General features: G+C 53.3%; 1 protein-coding gene across 1 annotated transcript in view; it reads left to right on the forward strand.

Moving 5' to 3' along the window:
• Window positions 1–20,405, forward strand: part of parp1 (poly (ADP-ribose) polymerase 1) — a 116,971-nt gene that overhangs the window by 87,614 nt on the left and 8,952 nt on the right. Inside the window, exons 17-21 of the mRNA XM_070885835.1 lie at window positions 9,294–9,422; window positions 11,160–11,258; window positions 12,744–12,896; window positions 15,415–15,542; window positions 18,425–18,486. Of these exons, the coding sequence (XP_070741936.1) occupies window positions 9,294–9,422; window positions 11,160–11,258; window positions 12,744–12,896; window positions 15,415–15,542; window positions 18,425–18,486 (571 nt within the window). The remainder of the gene's footprint in view (window positions 1–9,293; window positions 9,423–11,159; window positions 11,259–12,743; window positions 12,897–15,414; window positions 15,543–18,424; window positions 18,487–20,405) is intronic.

A 20,405-nucleotide genomic window follows, 5' to 3' on the forward strand; every position in this document is an offset into this window, starting at 1 on the left:
TAAGACATTCCTCTTCATTGTAATCATCTACTTTTCCCTCTATGCGATTTAACCTTCCTTTTATGGACACACTTTTCCTTTCTACTTGGGATACCAGGCTCATTACTTGACTAATTAATTTTTTCAATTTTATCCATATTCCACAAATGATCATTAACAATGTAAGCATCACTACACCCATGATTATTATGGGGTGTACAGCTAGCTTCAGTACTGCGGAAGCTTTTGGGGACCATCCGAAAAACACATCCCACCAGTGGTGTACCGTCAAAAAGGTAACTTCATCTGCGATTCTTACTAGCTGCCCCTTCTTGTAACTCATTTCGACTCTAAATTGGTGGATGTCTCTGCCTCTTTTTGACAGAGCTTCCTCAATCTGCTTGTCATTACGTATCAAATTGTGCAGTCTGGTCAAATTAATTACAGGAGGTAAGGGTTCAATCTTGTGCACAGACAGATATTTTTCTACATTTTGCCATTGCCCGAAGGTATAAGTTCTTTTTTCTTCAGGGTCATACAGGGTGTAGACTCCTCTCACGCATTTATTAATGGGGGGCCTATACAGAATTCCATCCAGATAGACAGGTTTATTTCCTGTCATACAGATCTCATTCTGTCCAATTTCCGTAATATCAGTATCATTTGTCGGCTTCAGTTCCCACTTACATACTCCCTTCCATACTTTTCCTTCTTCAAGTAATTCTTCCTCCTGTCTGACTCTCCTTACTGCTAAAATGATCAGAATGCCCAATGTCCATTTATAGTTTTTCCAAAAGTCCCACCTCATCTTCTCTTTTCTGTTTACTTCTATAACACTCTTGAACTAATTCGTTACAATAACAACACGCAAGCACGATGGTAACCGTAACCAAAATAATAAATGCCCAGGCTGGCGCACAAATGAGTTCTGACATTCGTCCCTTGGATTTTTTTAGTAACTATAGATACTTTTAAGTCCAAAATACCCAAAATAAGTGAACACAAAATAAGAGCAGGTACAGTTCTTTAGCGAGAAGATGGCTGTTTTCTTAGTCGGGCGACCGTAGCTCGTCCTGGTTCAATGCCTTTTCTTTAGGCTGTGATTCGTCGGGGAAATAATATTTACAGCGGATTGCATGCACCCAGTTCAGGTGCTTTTCCAACTTCAAAGCGGTTCGTGTTGTGAGGATTATCTGATATGGTCCCTTCCACCGAGGAGAAAAAGATTCTTTATTTAATGTTTTTACTAACACTTGATCTCCAGGCCTGAAAGGGTGCATATTTCCTTCCGACGGGGACACCTGTGTCTGCTTTATTTGTTCGTGCAGACTCCTCGCTATTTCACACATGGCCTGAGCATACTTTAGTGATTTTTCATCATTCCAAATTAATGCTATCTTTTCAGCTACCAGTGGTGGTTTTACGCCTGTATTGGTCTTCCCAACAAGGCTTCATGTGGTGTCAGACCAGTGTTTCGGTTTTTTTGGTTTCTAATTGTATACAGTACCAATGGTAAGGCATCTGACCACTTTAGTCCTGTCTCCTGACATACCTTGGTAAGGGTAGATTTTATTATCCCATTTACTCTCTCTACAATTCCCGAGGACTGTGGCTGATATGGTGTATGTAACTTCCACTGGAATCCTAATGCTTCTGCAAGATTTTTCACTATTTTTCCTGTAAAGTGTGTTCCCCTGTCACTGTTAATTCCCATAGGTATCCCATATCTTGGTACTATTTCTTTAAATAGAATTTTTACTACTGTTCGGGCATCGTCTCTCCTAGTGGCGTACGCCTCTACCCACCTTGTGAACATATCTACTATGACTAATAGATACTTGAGACCTGATACTGGAGGCATGTGGACAAAATCAATTTGCAAATTCTCAAAGGGCATACTTGGCTGGGGTAGATGATCATATTCAGCAGGTGTTTTACCTCTGTTATTTTGTTGACAAATTTGGCATGTTCTAGCAATTTTTTCAATTACTACTGTTATTCCTGGTGCATACCACTGTGCATTAATAGCATGTATCATCCCTCCTTTGCCCATGTGAGCCTGACCGTGTGCTAGGCGAGACAGGGGCAGAAATAGAGACCTAGGGCAAACAGTTCGCCCATCAGGGTGACACCAAATGTCGTTTTTGAGAAAACAACCTTGGTGTTCCCAAGTCCTTCTTTCTTGTATCGTAACTTGTTGGGCTGTTTTAAGTTGTTGGATGTCAAGCATCTGTGGAGAGGAGACTGAGACTGCTTGAAGGCAGTCTGCCTGTGCCGAAGCGGCCTGTTTGGTTGCTGCATCAGCCCTCCTATTTCCAACTGATACTTCATCCTCACCGGTTGTGTGAGCTGCACATTTGATAACGGCTACCTTACTTGGCAACTGAACGGCGTCTAATAGATTAAGCACCAGTTGAGAGTGCTTAATATGCTTTCCACCAGAGGTGATAAAGCCTTTGTTTTTCCACAGTTGTCCAAAATCATGGACCACACCGAATGCATATCTAGAATCAGTATAGATATTAGCAGTTTGATCTTTAGCTATTATACAAGCTCTAGTGAGGGCAAACAATTCAGCAGCCTGAGCCGAGGTTCCGGGAGGCAGGGCAAATGCTTCAACAGTTTCGTGGGGATTTACAATAGCATAGCCTGCCAAAAGCAAATCATCCGACGGTCTGTACGATGATCCATCCGTATAGAGAATAAGATCAGGATTGTCCATTGGCTCTGTGAGCAAATCGGGTCTTGGTAAGGTGGCTATTTCCACTGTTAACAGACAATCATGCTGTTCTGGATCCTGCTGGGTTCACTACCGGTACGCGTCGAAAGGTATAGTTAGGGTGTGACAGTAGTAATACTTCATAACCTGTTCTTCGAGACGCTGTAAAGTGTTGTGTGGCAGCTGAATTCAAAAGTAATAACACAGCATGGGCTGTAATGACAGTACATGGGTGATCCAAGACAATAGGTACCGACTTCTCCACCATGACCGCAGTAGCAGCTACAGCACGTAGACATGCTGGCATTCCCCTTACCACTGGTGGCAGCAAAACCGAATAATAAGCAACTGGTCTATTTCCCCCACCATGTTCTTGGGTTAGTACTGCTGTTGCAAATCCTTCTTTCTCATTCACATACATCTGAAAAGGTTTTCCATAATTCGGAAGTCCCAATGCCGGAGCATTAGTAATGGCTTTCTTTAACTGTTTGAATGCCTCCTCTCTCTCTGGGGTCCACTCCACCTTGAGTGGGGCATCATTTAGGGCAGCTGATCTTAGGACCGCATCCCATTCTCGATGATCAGGGATCTATTGTCTACAGTACCCAACCATCCCCAAAAATGACAAGATATCCTTCTTTGTCTTTGGTATGGTGGCCCTTTGAATTGTCTGAATTCTTTCTGGTCCTAGCTGCCTCTGCCCTTTAGAAATGTGAAAACCCAGGTACTGGACTTGAGTCTGACAAAATTGTAACTTTGGTAACGACACTTGGTGCCCTCTCTCACATAGGTGCTGTAACAGTTTCAGGGAATCTTGCATGCACCTGTATCCGTGGCTAGAAGCCACAAGCAAATCGTCCGCATACTGCAGCAGTACAGACTGGTCTGATAATGAACAGTCTTCGAGGTCTCTTTTTACTGCTGCCGCATATACTGCGGGGCTTTCGGTGTATCCTTGGGGCAACCTGGTCCATGTGTACTGCTGCTTCTTGTGGGTGAAAGCAAACAGATACTGACTCTCTTGATTTAACGGGATGGAGAAAAAGGCTGAACACAGGTCTATCACAGTAAAGACAGTTGCTGTTGGTGGTATAGCCGATAGTATAATGTTGGTGCCCGGTACCACAGGGGTGATAGCGACTACTATCTTATTAATAGCTGTCAGATCTTGCACAAATCTCCATTCATTCGGCCTATTAACCTTTGGTATGGGCAGTATCGGAGTGTTACACAGGCTCTGTGTCTTTTCTAGAACTCCTTGTTCCAACAATGCAGAAATGACTGGCTCTATCCCATTTTCTGCCTCTGGAGGCAGTCTGTACTGCCTAATGCTTGGTAACACGCTGTTCTTTATCAATTGTACCCGATGGGGTACTGCAGAATGTACTTGCCCAACATGATTCTTATGCTTTGCCCAAAGTTCAGAGGATACTTGATTCAATGCCATTGGCAGCTTAGGGCTTGGTTGTTCCGGGCTGTTTTTCAAAAGTGGAGGCATGTTTTTTTTCTTTCCACTGGAGAATCCCCCTGTTGTGGGTGATAAAGTCTATCTGAACATTTTGCAATTTTATTACTGCCCAAGGTTGATAGCCTTGTTGCTGTTTTTCCTTTTCTATTTCTACAATCATCGGACCCATATCTTTAGGTTTCGCTGGCGGTTTTACAGCCAATGTCAGATGGGGTGTCGAGTTCTCTTCTCTAAACCGCTGCTGTAAGGTTGTCAAATCCATGGCTACCCCCAATCCTTCTGGTCCAAAATAAATGCGGGGCGTAGCTTCTACTATTTCTTCTCTATTTAAAAAGGATTGTACCAGACACTGGTAAGTTTCAGCTTTTTGTCGAGTGTACCAGGCTGTACAGTGAAGCTGAACTGCCTCAAAGCTTGTCAAAATTATATACATCAATTCTTCAGTATTAGAGTCAATTTTAGCTTTTAAGTTTTGTATAACTTCATGTATCAAGGGGGAATAGAAGTTGCCATTCAATTTCCAACAATAGAGGGCAGCCTTTTCTTTGTTATCCTCCCTTTTCTCTTTTTTAATCCCATTAAAGAACTGATGGATTTTATTTGGAGGGAGCTCCATGAACATCCCTTCCTTTGTGCAATAAATTGTGGCTCCTAGTTTGCACAAAGTCTGTCTTCCCAATAAAGGGAGAGGTGTTGTTTTAGAGACTATCAAAGTCTCATTATTAACTTGTTGTCCTTCAACTATCAATTTGGTAGGTTCAGATAAAAATTCTTTCATGGGGATACCGGCCACACCCATACTTAAGACGGTGGTGTTGCTTACAGGTAATCCCACAGAGGATGGTAGAAGACATAGTAGCACCGGTATCCACCAGGAATTTCACATAAGTGTTTCCCACTTTTACTACTGCTAAAGGGTTTTCTTCTATGTCTGCTGATAGGCAGAGGGCTGCTGCTTGTACCACTAAGCCTCCGGGGCATCCCTATGCTGATTGGTGCGGGTTGGGGTTAGAGAATGAAAACTGAGGGGCCAATGAAGGTGGAGGTTCGGGGAAATCCCTTTGTAACCCTCCAAGCTGTTTCGGTGGGCATCTGCAATCTCGAGCCCAATGCCCTATCCTTCCGCAATTTCTACACTCATCTTGGGAGCGATCGCGTTGGGGCCACTGTCCTCTTCCTCTTCCCCGTCCTCTTCCCCAAACCCTCCTCTATTATTCTGTGCTTGTCCTCTTCCCTTTTGTTGATAGTATTGACCTGTTATTTTAGCCTTGTTGTCTTTATAGGTGAACAGTCCCTCCCTATCCATATTGGCCAGTACTGTAATTGTCTCCTTCCAACTTTTTCCTTGCCAGTCCAAAACCTTTATTTTGTATGTTCTTGCGTGTTGCGGCAACATACAATTTAACAAGGTTTGCACTGCCAAAGGTTCATTTTGCTCCATCGGTATTCCTGCATGTTCATCCCAACTATTTTTCCATCTGCCTGCAAAATCTATTATTGATTCTTCTGCTTTCTGCAAGCAGCGGGTGACTTCCCCTATATCCCCATGCTTTTTAGCCCCTTGCAGAATTGCGTTCTTTCCTCGGTGTTTCAGCCAATGGGTTAATGACTCATTGCCGGCATCCAGCAAGTCATCATTAACTCTCCAGTCTCTATTTTCCCCTGTTGGGATGTGGAACATATCTTTTACTCCCTGCCAGGAAGATCCATAGGCCGCTTGCAATAATAATGTAACATCTCCTGGGAGTGGATTGTAAATTGTACATGTTTGCTCAAGCCAGTTGTGAAATGCTACCGGTTTCCTTACCGGATTTGGGGCGGCCGAGATCATATCTCTGGCTTCTCCCGGGGACCATGGTTTTAAGACTGCCGTAGTTCCTATCATTACCCTAGGATTTTGGCCGACGGTGGTTTGGGAAGTAGAGTCGGCGGCTTCTCTTTTAGCCACTTGCCCTCTTGCTGTTACCCCAGATCTGTGGTCTATGCCCCCTTCTCCGGAGGCTCTGGCTTCCCCTGACCCAGACGCTCCCGGGTCTCCTCCATCGGCTCCTCCACTAGGTGGCTGATCCGGAGGGGCTGCTCGTTCCCTCGGAGCTTGATTTCTATGGGCAGCGATTATTTCTATAAGTTCCTGCCAGCTATCTTGTTTTGGGGGTTCTATATGGGGGTAGAGTCCTACTGCTGGTGCTGAGGGGATAGGAAAACCCGGAGGACTATAAGAGGGAGGTTTTTCACTCTCCCCTCTTTCTTTTTCTTCTGATTTATTTTTAGGGGGTTGATGCCTTTTAGCAACCTCTGTCCATTTTTGAAAACAGTTTTCCATATAGTCCCTATCCTAAATGGGGTCTCCCCCTCCTTCCTTGGTTGTTTTTCTCCACTCTTCAATCAAAGACAACTTAAAACTTCCTCCATATGGCCAATCCCCATCAGACCAACCGTACAAATCGCTACGAAACATTACCGCGTATCTGTCATCTCCTGTTTCCTTAATTACAGTGTCCGCCGGCGAGCCGGGCGGCACAATAGGATCTCCTACCTTCTCTCGTTGCTTTACTACCTCACTGATTCTTTTCTCGGTCTTAGGATGAACTTTCATTCTTTCAGTCGAGAGGTCGTCTTTCTTTCCTTTTCTACGACTAGAGCCGTTTCCCATTCTTCCGGGTGCAGCGTCTCGCGATCTTTTCTGAAATGAGAGTTAGGACAATCCTACAAAATATACAATAATTTACAAAGCGCTCACCGGTGTTCTCTCTTCCGCTCAGCTCGGGGTCTCCTTTTGCCTTTTTGTTATTTTAGCTTCTTTGCGGTAGCTACCTTATGCCTCACCCTCCGGGGGATCTCGGCAGTTCGTCCCCCTGTCAGCTAGGACGGCCTAGACACCTTCCTCCTTTCAGCTAGGAAGGTCCTTAAAATTCCTCTTTTCTCTTTAAAAGTTAAATTTAGTTCTTTTGGATCTCGTTTTTTTTTTTAGAGATCCTGCCTGACTACGCCAGAATCTGTCGAGGAAATTTTAGCTTAAATTAACTCAGGCGGAGACTTTCAGAGCCGTGCTTCGAGAGAATTTTATTTCCTAACAAGATATCTCGGAGAGTCCGCTCAGTCCGCACTGAGGCAAAACTCTGAATTTTACAAGAAAACCCCCTCTATCTTTATACAGTTGAAACAGGAATTTTATCTAAAACACACCACACAAGTACATTAATCATATATTCTTGTAAATTCAATCAAAGCAAGAACTTTATCTAAAACACCTCATGAGCATTAATCATACATCCTGTAAATACAATGGTCATTTCAGGAGGCAGACTTTTATCTTGTCCTTGCACAGTTTCTCCCTGTCCGCATTCTAATAAGCAGGGTATCTGGAAACTCATGCAAACACTAGACAGTCATGTATTTACAACATCCTTTGTTCCAAGATCTGAGAGGTTCGGGTGTTTTCTATTCTAGCTCCACTAATTTAATTAACTCAGCAAGAAGTGAACTTAACACTTTCCTTAAAAATAGGGCTTAGATCATTTTCTTCCACACCCTCTCTCGCTCTCCCTCTCTCGCTCCCCCCTCTCCCTCTCTCGCTCCCCCCTCTCCCTCTCTCGCTCCCCCCTCTCCCTCTCTCGCTCCCCCCTCTCCCTCTCTCGCTCCCCCCTCTCCCTCTCTCGCTCCCCCTCTCCCTCTCTCGCTCCCCCTCTCCCTCTCTCGCTCCCCCTCTCCCTCTCTCGCTCCCCCCTCTCCCTCTCTCGCTCCCCCCTCTCCCTCTCTCGCTCCCCCCTCTCGCTCCCCCCTCTCCCTCTCTCGCTCCCCCCTCTCCCTCTCTCGCTCCCCCCTCTCCCTCTCTCGCTCCCCCCTCTCCCTCTCTCGCTCCCCCCTCTCCCTCTCTCGCTCCCCCCTCTCCCTCTCTCGCTCCCCCCTCTCCCTCTCTCGCTCCCTCTCTCGCTCCCTCTCCCTCTCTCGCTCCCCCTCTCGCTCCCTCTCTCGCTCCCCCTCTCGCTCCCTCTCTCGCTCCCCCTCTCCCTCTCTCGCTCCCCCTCTCCCTCTCTCGCTTCCCTCTCTCGCTCTCCCCTCTCCCTCTCTCGCTCCCCCCTCTCCCTCTCTCGCTCCCCCCTCTCCCTCTCTCGCTTCCCTCTCTCGCTCCCCCTCTCCCTCTCTCGCTCCCCCCTCTCCCTCTCTCGCTCCCCCCTCTCCCTCTCTCGCTCCCCCCTCTCCCTCTCTCGCTCCCCCCTCTCCCTCTCTCGCTCCCCCCTCTCCCTCTCTCGCTCCCCCCTCTCCCTCTCTCGCTCCCCCCTCTCCCTCTCTCGCTCCCCCCTCTCCCTCTCTCGCTCCCCCCTCTCCCTCTCTCGCTCCCCCCTCTCCCTCTCTCGCTCCCCCCTCTCCCTCTCTCGCTCCCCCCTCTCCCTCTCTCGCTCCCCCCTCTCCCTCTCTCGCTCCCCCCTCTCCCTCTCTCGCTCCCCCCTCTCCCTCTCTCGCTCCCCCTCTCCCTCTCTCGCTCCCCCTCTCCCTCTCTCGCTCCCCTCTCTCGCTCCCCCCTCTCCCTCTCTCGCTCCCCCCTCTCCCTCTCTCGCTCCCCCCTCTCCCTCTCTCGCTCCCCCTCTCCCTCTCTCGCTCCCCCCTCTTCCTCCCCCCTCTCCCTCTCTCGCTCCCCCCTCTCTCGCTCCCCCCTCTCCCTCTCTCGCTCCCCCCTCTCCCTCTCTCGCTCCCCCCTCTCCCTCTCTCGCTCCCCCCTCTCCTTCTCTCGCTCCCCCCTCTCCCTCTCTCGCTCCCCCCTCTCCCCTCTCTCGCTCCCCCCTCTCCCTCTCTCGCTCCCCCCTCTCCCCTCTCCCCCTCTCCCCTCTCTCGCTCCCCCTCTCCCCTCTCTCGCTCCCCCCTCTCCCCTCTCTCGCTCTCCCCTCTCTCGCTCCCCCCTCTATCGCTCCCCCCTCTCTCGCTCCCCCTCTCCCTCTCTCTCTCTCCCTCTCTCGCTCCCTCTCTCGCTCCCCCTCTCCCTCTCTCCCTCTCTCGCTCCCCCTCTCCCTCTCTCGCTCCCCTCTCCCTCCCTTGCTCCCCCTCTCGCTCCCCCTCTCCCCTCAGCCTGTAAAACATGACCTCAGTGTGCCTTTCTTTGATCTCCACCCACTCTGTCTTGAACTCCAGGCCAAAGTGCAGATGCTGGACAGCCTGCTGGACATTGAAGTCGCTTACAGTCTCCTTAAAGGCGGAAAGGACGATGACGCCAAGGATCCGATTGACATCAATTACGAGAAGCTCCACACGGAGATCAAGGTGACTGGTGTAACCCGTCTCTGTTAAAATGGATTCCCTGTAACTTTCCCCAGCCGCCGAGGGCTGACTGCGAGCCCGGACGTGGAGTCGGGTGGCTCTGAGCTTAAGCCAGGCTGCTGCGATTGGCCCTGGATTTAGGGGTGGGTGGAGGGAGGGGTGCGATGGTTCGTATTTCTCTGCGGCATTGATATCTCACTCCCACAGTCGAATAGCCTGCTGACGTCGGCGTCTGAGCTCGCACATGAGGACTAGCCCCGTTGCTGGGATACTACCCTCCCACAGTCGAATAACCCACCAGACTGGGCCAAACCCTCACCAAGAGTCACTACGTTCAATAAAGACAGGGGGTGGGGATGATGGTGGAAGGGAGGAGACAGCTCTCTTGCTGTGCTGGGGTTCCCCCTATGGAATAGTCCCACTCTGTTTTAGGAACGTTGGAATTGCTGGAAGAGGACCAAGGTCCATCTAGTTCGCCTTCTACCATCGCAAGATACAATAACACCATCATTGACTGACTATACAGGTTGAACCTCTATTATCCAGAACTCCCTTATCCAGAACCACCCCTTGTCCAGGACCATTCCTGGTGGCCGGGTGACGCATGCACAGAACTACAACATGAACAAATTGAAGTCCTTCCTCAGTGCTGACTCCCGTAGGCCTGCCCCCCGCGATCCATCGCCTCCCCCCCCTCCCCCTCCCCATGATTTCAGCCAGCCCCGATCTCCGATCTCCCCTTGCTCAATACCTGTACCATCCAATTTAACGTGACCACCCCTCGTCCGGAAAAATTCCTTGTCTGGAACAGGCCAGGTTCCGAGGGTTCCGGATAAGGGAGGGTCAACCTGTATCAATCAACCTCTATCAATGAGTCGACACTAGATCCAGACATGAGGTGAGGGAACCCCCCCAGTGGTGGAGAGCTTTGGGACCTAGAGGTCCAAGGTCACCTGTTCCTGCCTAGCCTGCTGCACTCATCACACGTCATGTCTCAAATTACTCACATTGTGTCAGCTGTGGCTCAGTGGGTAGCACTCTCGCCTCGGAGTCAGAAGGTTGTGGGTTCAAGTCCCACTCCAGGGACATGAGCACAAAAAAAATCTAGGCTGGCACTCCCAGTGCAGTGCTGAGGGAGCGCTGCACTGTCGGAGGTGCCATCTTTCGGATGAGACGTTAAACTGAGGCCCTGTCTGCTCTCTCAAGTGGGCGTAAAAGATCCCATGGCACTATTTCGAAGAAGAGCAGGGGAGTTCTCCCCATTGTCTGAGCCAATATTTATCCCTCAATCAACATCACATAAAATCTGAACATTATCGCATTGCTGTTTGTGGGAGCTTGCTGTGCGCAAATTGGCTGCCGTGTTTCCCACATTACAACAGTGACTACAGTCCAAAAGTACTTCATTGGCTGTAAAGCACTTTGAGACATCTGGTGGTCGTGAAGGGCGCTATATAAATGCAAGTCTTTCTTTCAAATATTGTATCCCGACATCATAATTTCTGAAAGAAATCTATTTGCATTTGAATGAATCAATACTAACTGCTTCCATTGCCTTCGCACGGAGCCTGTTCCATAGAGTGACCACTCGCTCACTGAAATAATGTAATTTCAGTTCATTATATTTTCCTGCTTTTATTAAAACACGTCCTGTGACCCTTGTCATCCGAGAGCTGACGTCGACATTGCAGTATTTGTTCTCGATTGCTTTCTGCCTTCTATAAACTCCCTCTCTCTCAGGTCCTGGATAAACATGCAGAAGAGGCCAAGATTATAACGGACTACGTTAAGAACACACACGCGGCCACGCACAACCAGTACGATCTCGAAGTGATGGAGGTGAGTGTCGCAGTAACCCTTCGCGGACTGTGCTCAGACTGGCCTCAGGACAGCACCTGCAGTTTGGAGTTGCCATGGATACTGGCTGTCCCTTTCCAAGGCCTTTGGTGGTAGGCCTCCGTCAGGGTCCTGCCTGGGATGTTACATGTCCGTTCGGGGGCTTTTCCACCTTACTTTCCTTTCCCCAGGCCGAAAGGGGCGCGCTGTTTCTCAAAACCCTCTGCCAGGGGCGTTGTGGTAATCCAAGGGTGACCTCTGGGCCCAGCCATGGGACCTCGGGCCTATCTGTGGCGTGGGCCCTGGTCCTTTCAGTACATAAGAAATAGGAACAAGAGTAGGCCATTTGGCCCCTCGAGCCTGCTCCGCCATTCAATAAGATCATGGCTGATCTGATCATGGACTTAGCTCCACTTCCCTGCCTGTTCCCCATAACCCTTTACTCCCTTGGCACTCAAAAATCAGTCTATCTCCGCCTTAAATATATTTAATGACCCAACCTCCACAGCTCTCTGAGGCAGAGAATTCCACAGATTCACAACCCTCTGAAAGAATAAATTCTTCCTCATCTCAGTTTTAAATGGGCGGCCCCTTATTCTAAGATCATGCCCTCGAGTTCTAGTCTCCCCCACCAGTGGAAACATCCTCTCTGCATCCACCTTGTCAAGCCCCCTCATAATCTTACACATTTCGATACGATCACCTCTCATTCTTCTGAACTCCAATGAGTAGAGGCCCAACCGACTCAACCTTTCCTCATAAGTCAACCCCTCATCCCCGGAATCAACCGAGTGAACCTTCTCTGAACTGCCTCCAATGCAAGTAATTCTCGCTGTAACTCCGATAACAGAGCAGTCTTGTGGGCCGTGAGATACAGACCCTTGTATCTCGCTTGCTTTCTGGTTTGCTTGCATCAGAGCTGCAGTGTGCCCTGTTACCTTACACAGGGTGCTCGTTTGCAGAGGTGACGCCCCTTTTGATGCCGAGTTTGGAGCGATCCAATGGTTTGGCGGGTCAGTGCACTGGGCAGTGTTGAACTGAGCCACACACACAACCAGGAGGCTTCCGAGATTTAATTCCAAGTTGGTTCTGAGGCACTGACGGAGGAAACGAGAGGGGTGGGGGGTGGGGAAGGACATAGTTCCCGCTCCTGATCACGAGTGACCCCCTGCTGAAAAGTGCGGATATCTAAGTGGGCGGGTGGACCCGGAGTGGTGCCCTCTGCAGTTGAGTAGCCGGCTAGTCTGGGCTGCGGCGTGAAGAATGGGAGAGCAGTTGGCTCCTGTGGGACCGGACTGTGCCCAGCGTGATTGAGCAACTCCACAAAAAGGAGGCTGGAGGAAGCTACGGCTACAAGCAGCCCAAGCCCACCCGCCCCGTACAACCAGAGGGCCTGCTCCCGGTATACTGCCGCTCCGCCGCGTGCGACTGCGCTGGCGTGGAGCCGTTTTCACCCCGTGCGCCCTGTGTCTGCTTCTCTCCCGGCAGATATTTAAGATTAACCGTGAGGGGGAAGACCAGCGTTTCGAGCCCTTCAGCGAGCTTCACAACCGCCAGCTGCTCTGGCACGGATCTCGCAGCACCAACTTCGCCGGGATATTGTCGCAGGGTCTGCGAATCGCACCGCCAGAGGCTCCCGTGGTGAGTGAGCGCGGGCGTCTGGGGGGGTGAGTGAGCGCGGGCGTCTGGGGGGGTGAGTGAGCGCGGGCGTCTGGGGGGGTGAGTGAGCGCGGGCGTCTGGGGGGGTGAGTGAGCGCGGGCGTCTGGGGGGTGAGTGAGCGCGGGCGTCTGGGGGGTGAGTGAGCGCGGGCGTCTGGGGGGTGAGTGAGCGCGGGCGTCTGGGGGGTGAGTGAGCGCGGGCGTCTGGGGGGGTGAGTGAGCGCGGGCGTCTGGGGGGGTGAGTGAGCGCGGGCGTCTGGGGGGTGAGTGAGCGCGGGCATCTGGGGGGGTGAGTGAGCGCGGGCGTCTGGGGGGTGAGTGAGCGCGAGGGTCCGGGGGGTGAGTGAGCGCGGGCGTCTGGGGGGGTGAGTGAGCGCGGGCGTCTGGGGGGTGAGTGAGCGTCTGGGGGGGTGAGTGAGCGCGGGCGTCTGGGGGGTGAGTGAGCGTCTGGGGGGTGAGTGAGCGCGGGCGTCTGGGGGGTGAGTGAGCGCAGGCGTCTGGGGGGTGAGTGAGCGCGGGCGTCTGGGGGGGTGAGTGAGCGTCTGGGGGGGTGGTGAGCGCGGGCATCTGGGGGGTGAGTGAGCGTCTGGGGGGGTGAGTGAGCGCGGGCGTCTGGGGGGTGAGTGAGCGCGAGGGTCCGGGGGGTGAGTGAGCGCGGGCGTCTGGGGGGTGAGGGGGTGAGTGAGCGCGGGCGTCTGGGGGGGTGAGTGAGCGTCTGGGGGGGTGGTGAGCGCGGGCGTCTGGGGGGTGAGTGAGCGTCTGGGGGGGTGAGTGAGCGCGGGCGTCTGGGGGGTGAGTGAGCGCGGGCGTCCGGGGGGTGAGTGAGCGCGAGGGTCCGGGGGGTGAGTGAGCGCGGGCGTCTGGGGGGTGAGGGGGTGAGTGAGCGCGGGCGTCTGGGGGGGTGAGTGAGCGCGGGCGAGGGGAGGGGGGGTGGGGGGGGGTGAGTGAGCGCGAGGGTGTGGGGGGTGAGTGAGCGCGAGGGTGTGGGGGGTGAGTGAGCGCGAGGGTGTGGGGGGTGAGTGAGCACGAGGGTCCGGGGTGGGGGGGGTGAGTGAGCACGAGGGTCCGGGGTGGGGGGGGTGAGTGAGCACTAGGGTCCGGGGGGGGTGAGTGAGCACTAGGGTCCGGGGGGGGTGAGTGAGCACTAGGGTCCGGGGGGGGTGAGTGAGCACGAGGGTCCGGGGGGGGTGAGTGAGCGCGAGGGTCCGGGGGGTGAGTGAGCGCTGGGGGGTGGGGGTGAGTGAGCGTCTGGGGGGTGAATGTGCGTGGGTGTCTGGGGGGTGGGGTTAAGTGAGCGTCTGGGGGGGTGAGTGAGCGTCTGGGGGGTGAGTGAGCGTGGGCGTCTGGGGGGGGGGGCTGAGTGAGCGTCTGGGGGGGGCTGAGTGAGCGTCTGGTGGGGTGAGTGAGCGCGGGCGTCTGGGGGGTGGGGGTGAGTGAGTGTCTGGGGGGTGGGGGTGAGTGAGCGCGAGCGTCTGGGGGGTGAGTGAGCGCGGGCGTCTGGGGGGGGGAGCTGAGTGAGCGCGAGCATCCGGGGGGTGAGTGAGCGTCTGGGGGGTGGGGGGTGAGTGAGCGTCTGGGTGGTGGGGTGAGTGAGCGTCCGAGGGGTGGGGGGTGAGTGAGCGTCTGGGTGGTGGGGTGAGTGAGCGTCTGGGGGGTGGGGGGTGAGTGAGCGTCTGGGTGATGAGTGAGCGCGGGCGAGGGGAGGGGGGGCGGGGTGAACAAGCGTATGAATGGTGAAGTGGATTGCAGAATCTATCTGATCGTACCCTTGTATATCTTTTTTCATTATTATTTATTGAGACTCTGGGCTGGTGGTTTGGGGCACCGAGGGAGCCAAGAACGGGGCCAGACAACGGGCAATGGAAAAATAATGCATTGATGTGTCGTCTGCTACGTCCCTAACATGTCCCCAAGCTTCTCACTACACTGTCTCTGTTCAGTTAACATGGCCAATGAGAACAGTTTCTCCCTCTCTACTCTATCCAGACCCCCTCGTGATTTTGAACACCTCCCGGGCCAGGGGCACAGTGAGGGGCCTCCTCCCGGGCCAGGGGCACAGTGAGGGTCCTCCTCCCGGGCCAGGGGCAGTGAGGGTCCTCCTCCCGGGCCAGGGGCAGTGAGGGGCCTCCTCCCGGGCCAGGGGCAGTGAGGGTCCTCCTCCCGGGCCAGGGGCAGTGAGGGTCCTCCTCCCGGGCCAGGGGCAGTGAGGGGCCTCCTCCCGGGCCAGGGGCAGTGAGGGTCCTCCTCCCGGGCCAGGGGCAGTGAGGGTCCTCCTCCCGGGCCAGGGGCAGTGAGGGGCCTCCTCCCGGGCCAGGGGCAGTGAGGGTCCTCCTCCCGGGCCAGGGGCAGTGAGGGTCCTCCTCCCGGGCCAGGGGCAGTGAGGGTCCTCCTCCCGGGCCAGGGGCAGTGAGGGTCCTCCTCCCGGGCCAGGGGCAGTGAGGGGCGGCCGTGAAAGGGAACGTTCTCTTCCCGAATTTATTGTCCTTTGGTTTCCCCACAGACCGGTTACATGTTCGGTAAAGGCGTCTACTTTGCCGACATGGTTTCTAAAAGTGCAAATTACTGCCACACGTCCCAGGCTGATCCTGTGGGGCTCATTCTGCTGGCTGAAGTGGCCCTGGGGAACATGTGAGTAGCAAAGCCGGCTTTTTATTGGCTGTGTGTGTGTGTGTTAATGAGAAATTCATTTGAAATTCATGTCACAGTGATTTGATTTAGGAACAGGAGCAGGCCATTCAGCTCCTCGAATCTGTTCCATCACTCAGTTCAATCCTGGCTGATCGCTATCTTGGCTCCATTTACCCGCCTTGGTTCCATAATCCTCAATAGCCTTGCCAAATAAAAATCTATCCATCTCAGAATTGAAATTTTCAGTTTCCCCCCCCTCCAACCGTAACAGCTTTTTGGGGAAAGAATTCCAGATTCATAGAAACATAGAAAATAGGTGCAGGAGTAGGCCATTCGGCCCTTCTAGCCTGCACCGCCATTCAATGAGTTCATGGCTGAACATGCAACTTCAGTACCCCATTCCTGCTTTCTCACCATACCCCTTGATCCCCCGAGTAGTAAGGACTTCATCGAACTCCTTTTTGAATATAGAATTCCCACCACCCTTTGTGTGAAGAAGTGCTTCCTGACATCACCCCTGAGTGGTCAAGCTCTAATTTTAAGGCTGTTAAGTATGGAAGAACTCCACAAGACTGAGTACTGTGAGCTAAAACTGATGTGACCTTAGTCTCTTTAATACAACTCCAGAATGCCTAAACAGCATGGCAGACAGCTCCTTGCATGAGGTGTGCAGGTGACCCTTGGGCCTCCAACAGTTGCGCCCTCTGGTGGCAAGTCTTACACAGTTACAATGTTTACATACATAACAAAGGTTATGCCCCCTTGTTCTGGACCCTCCCCCACAGAGGAAATAACTTCTCTCTATCTACCCTATCAACTCTTTAATCATCTTAAACACCTTGATCAGATCATCCCTTAATCGTCTATACTCCAGTGAATACAGCCTGTGCTTATCTTTTAGCCCCAGTATCATTCCGTCCAATATATTCTTCCTGAGGTGCAGTGGCGCGAACTGATGGCTCAGTTATTGTAAAGCATCTTCTGTACCGGGCTGTACGGATTAGGAAGGCCCTGGATTTGAACCCTGGACTTGACTGAGTTTGCTGACCTGAGTCAGGGGCAGTTATGGTGGGGGCCAATGAAGCTGGGCTCGATGTTTGCCCCCCCCCCCCACCTCGCTTGGGAGTACGCGCGCATGTGGATTTTCCAGTAAGGAGGTCCGGCTCAGCTGTGATGCCTTGTGTGGTCGATCAGCCTGGTGTCACTCGGTTGCTGTCTGGGCTTAAGCAGGACGAATAGCCACTGAGGCCAGGTATCAGGTGATACCAGCTTCTGAACCAATCGGGAGAGGCGGGCTTTGAGATTAGTAACGGTTCAATCCCCAGCGACGGAAGAGTGGAGATTTAGGATTGTCTTACACGTGGGGAAGGAGACTATTCTTTTATACAACGTATGGAGAACAATCAATCTGGATGGGCCGAGCTACTCGAGGACCTTTTATAAATTTGATACAAAGTGGTTCGGGGGGGAAAAGTAGGTCCAGAAAATGTCTTTAAACCGTGGGAATAGGACAAAGGGAGACACCGATTCCAGTCAGTCGACGGCAAATTTAGGACTGACACGGAGAGTGATCGACACGTGGAATGGATTCCCAAATAAAGAGGGAGAGCAAAGACCCTGGATTCAGTTGAGAAACATTTGTAGTAATACCCGCCCTCCTGTATGGCTCAGAGACGTGGACAATGTACAGAAGATACCAAGTCGCTGGAGAAATACCACCAACGATGTCTCCGCAAGATCCTACAAATCCCCTGGGAGGACAGACGCACCAACATCAGCGTCCTCGGCCAGGCCAACATCCACAACATTGAAGCACTGACTACACTTGATCAGCTCCGCTGGGCAGGCCACATTGTTCGCATGGCAGGCACGAGACTCCCAAAGCAAGTGCTCGACTTGGAACTCCTACACAGCAAGCGAGCCCCAGGTGGGCAGAGGAAACGTTACAAGGACACACTCAAAGCCTCCCTGATGAAGTGCAACATCCCCACTGACACCTGGGAGTCCCTGGCCAAAGACCGCCCTGAGTGGAGGAAGTGAATCCGGGAGGGCACTGAGCACCTTGAGTATCGTCGCCGAGAGCATGCAGAAATCAAGTGCAGGCAGCGGAAGGAGCGTGCGGCAAACCAGACTCCCCACCCACCCCTTTCCTTCAACCACTGTCTGTCCCACCTGTGACAGGGTCTGTGGCTCTCGTATTGGACTGTTCAGCCACTTAAGAACTCACTTCAGGAGTGGAAGCAAGTCTTCCTCGATTCCAAGGGACTGCCTATGATGATGATGATGGATTCCCAAATAGAGAGGGGAAGCAAAGGCCCTGGATTCAGTTGAGAAACATTTGAGGGGGACTTGAGGGTATGTCACCTTGGACTGGAGTCAATAGCTCCAGTGTGGAGCTCACTCTGGGACTGGAGTCAATAGCTCCAGTGTGGAGCTCACTCTGGGACTGGAGTGGATAGCTCCAGTGTGGAGCTCACTCTGGGACTGGAGTCAATAGCTCCAGTGTGGAGCTCACTCTGGGACTGGAGTGGATAGCTCCAGTGTGGAGCTCACTCTGGGACTGGAATGGATAGCTCTAGTGTGGAGCTCACTCTGGGACTGGAGTGGATAGCTCCAGTGTGGAGCTCACTCTGGGACTGGAGTGGATAGCTGCAGTGTGGAGCTCACTCTGGGACTGGAATGGATAGCTCCATTGTGGAGCTCACTCTGGGACTGGAGTGGATAGCTCCATTGTGGAGCTCTGGGATTGGAGAAGATAGTTCCAGTGTGAAGCTGACGTCCTACAGTAGTAAAATTTTGACGTTTCTATTGAGCTGATGTGCGCGGTTCGAAGCCCAGTGCTGTCCTGAGGCCGCTCACGGCCGATTCTTGTGTTTTCCCAGGTATGAGTTGAAACGAGCCAGTCATATTACAAAACTACCGAAAGGCAAGCACAGTGTGAAAGGTAAGCACAGAGTGAGCGGCGTGCGATAGGTATGTGGTGTGAGTGGTGAGCAGTGCGAGCGGTGATCTGTCTAAGGGACACCCCTCTGCTGTTACACCATACAATGCTGCTGAATTTGAGGGCAGCCTCTCCCACTGTGAGGTCATTGACGTATTGGTATGTCACAGCTCGCCATTGCACCTAATCCCCGGTGTTAATCCCGGAGTCCCCTCGGTGTACAGTGCTACTCCCGTACTCCCCTCGGTGTACAGTGCTACTCCCGGACTCCCCTCGGTGTACAGTGCTACTCCCGGACTCCCCTCGGTGTACAGTGCTACTCCCGGACTCCCCTCGGTGTACAGTGCTACTCCCAGAGTCCCTCGGTGTACAGTGCTACTCCCGGAGTCCCCTCGGTGTACAGTGCTACTCCCGGAGTCCCCTCGGTGTACAGTGCTACTCCCAGAGTCCCTCGGTGTACAGTGCTACTCCCGGAGTCCCCTCGGTGTACAGTGCTACTCCCGGAGTCCCCTCGGTGTACAGTGCTACTCCCAGAGTCCCTCGGTGTACAGTGCTACTCCCAGAGTCCCTCGGTGTACAGTGCTACTCCCGGAGTCCCCTCGGTGTACAGTGCTACTCCCGGAGTCCCCTCGGTGTACAGTGCTACTCCCAGAGTCCCCTCGGTGTACAGTGCTACTCCTAGAGTCCCTCGGTGTACAGTGCTACTCCCAGAGTCCCCTCGGTGTACAGTGCTACTCCCGGAGTCCCTCGGTCCCCGGTGCTACTCCCGGAGTCCCCTCGGTGTACAGTGCTACTCCCAGAGTCCCCTCAGTGTACAGTGCTACTCCGAGAGTCCCTCGGTGTACAGTGCTACTCCCGGAGTCCCCTCGGTGTACAGTGCTACTCCCAGAGTCCCCTCGGTGTACAGTGCTACTCCCGGAGTTCCCTCAGTCCCCAGTGCTACTCCCGGAGTCCCCTCGGTGTACAGTGCTACTCCCAGAATCCCTCGGTGTACAGTGCTACTCCCGGAGTTCCCTCAGTCCCCAGTGCTACTCCCGGAGTCCCCTCGGTGTACAGTGCTACTCCCAGAATCCCTCGGTGTACAGTGCTACTCCCGGAGTCCCTCGGTCCCTCAGTTCCCGGAGTCCCGGTCCCCGGTGCTACTCCCGGAGTCCCCTCGGTCCCTCAGTTCCCGGAGTCCCTCGGTGTACAGTGCTACTCCCGGAGTCCCCTCGGTGTACAGTGCTACTCCCGGAGTCCCCTCGGTGTACAGTTCTACTCCCGGAGTCCCTCGGTGTACAGTGCTACTCCCGGAGTCCCTCGGTGTACAGTGCTACTCCCGGAGTCCCTCGGTGTACAGTGCTACTCCCGGAGTCCCCTCGGTCCCTCAGTTCCCGGAGTCCCTCGGTGTACAGTGCTACTCCCGGAGTTCCCTCGGTCCCCAGTGCTACTCCCGGAGTCCCCTCGGTCCCCAGTGCTACTCCCGGAGTCCCCTCGGTCCCCAGTGCTACTCCCGGAGTCCCCTCGGTGTACAGTGCTACTCCCGGAGCCCCTCGGTGTACAGTGCTACTCCCGGAGTCCCTCGGCCCCTCAGTTCCCGGGGTCCCTCGGTCCCCGGAGTAACCACCCACTCCTGGCGCACGTGCCAGATTTTCCCGTTTGCTCCCCCAGGTGTGAGCTGGACATTAGTATTCCCACCCGAGCTGGAAGGTGCAGGGTTTGAACGCCGCTCCAGACATTCCCAGAGAGTGGAGACCAGGACTCCAGCTCTCAGTCCGAGGTTGACATCCATCGGGGACTCTCGCGTCCAGTCTATAAAGCTCCCCCCCCCCTCCGTATAGGACTGACCGCCCTATCGTAACACAAGAATTAGGAGCAGGAGTAGGCCCTATGGCCGCTCGAGCCTGCCCCTCCATTCAATAAGATCATGGCTGATCCTCGGC

Source organism: Pristiophorus japonicus, chromosome 7 (assembly GCF_044704955.1).
Source record: "Pristiophorus japonicus isolate sPriJap1 chromosome 7, sPriJap1.hap1, whole genome shotgun sequence".
NCBI lineage: Eukaryota > Metazoa > Chordata > Chondrichthyes > Pristiophoridae > Pristiophorus > Pristiophorus japonicus.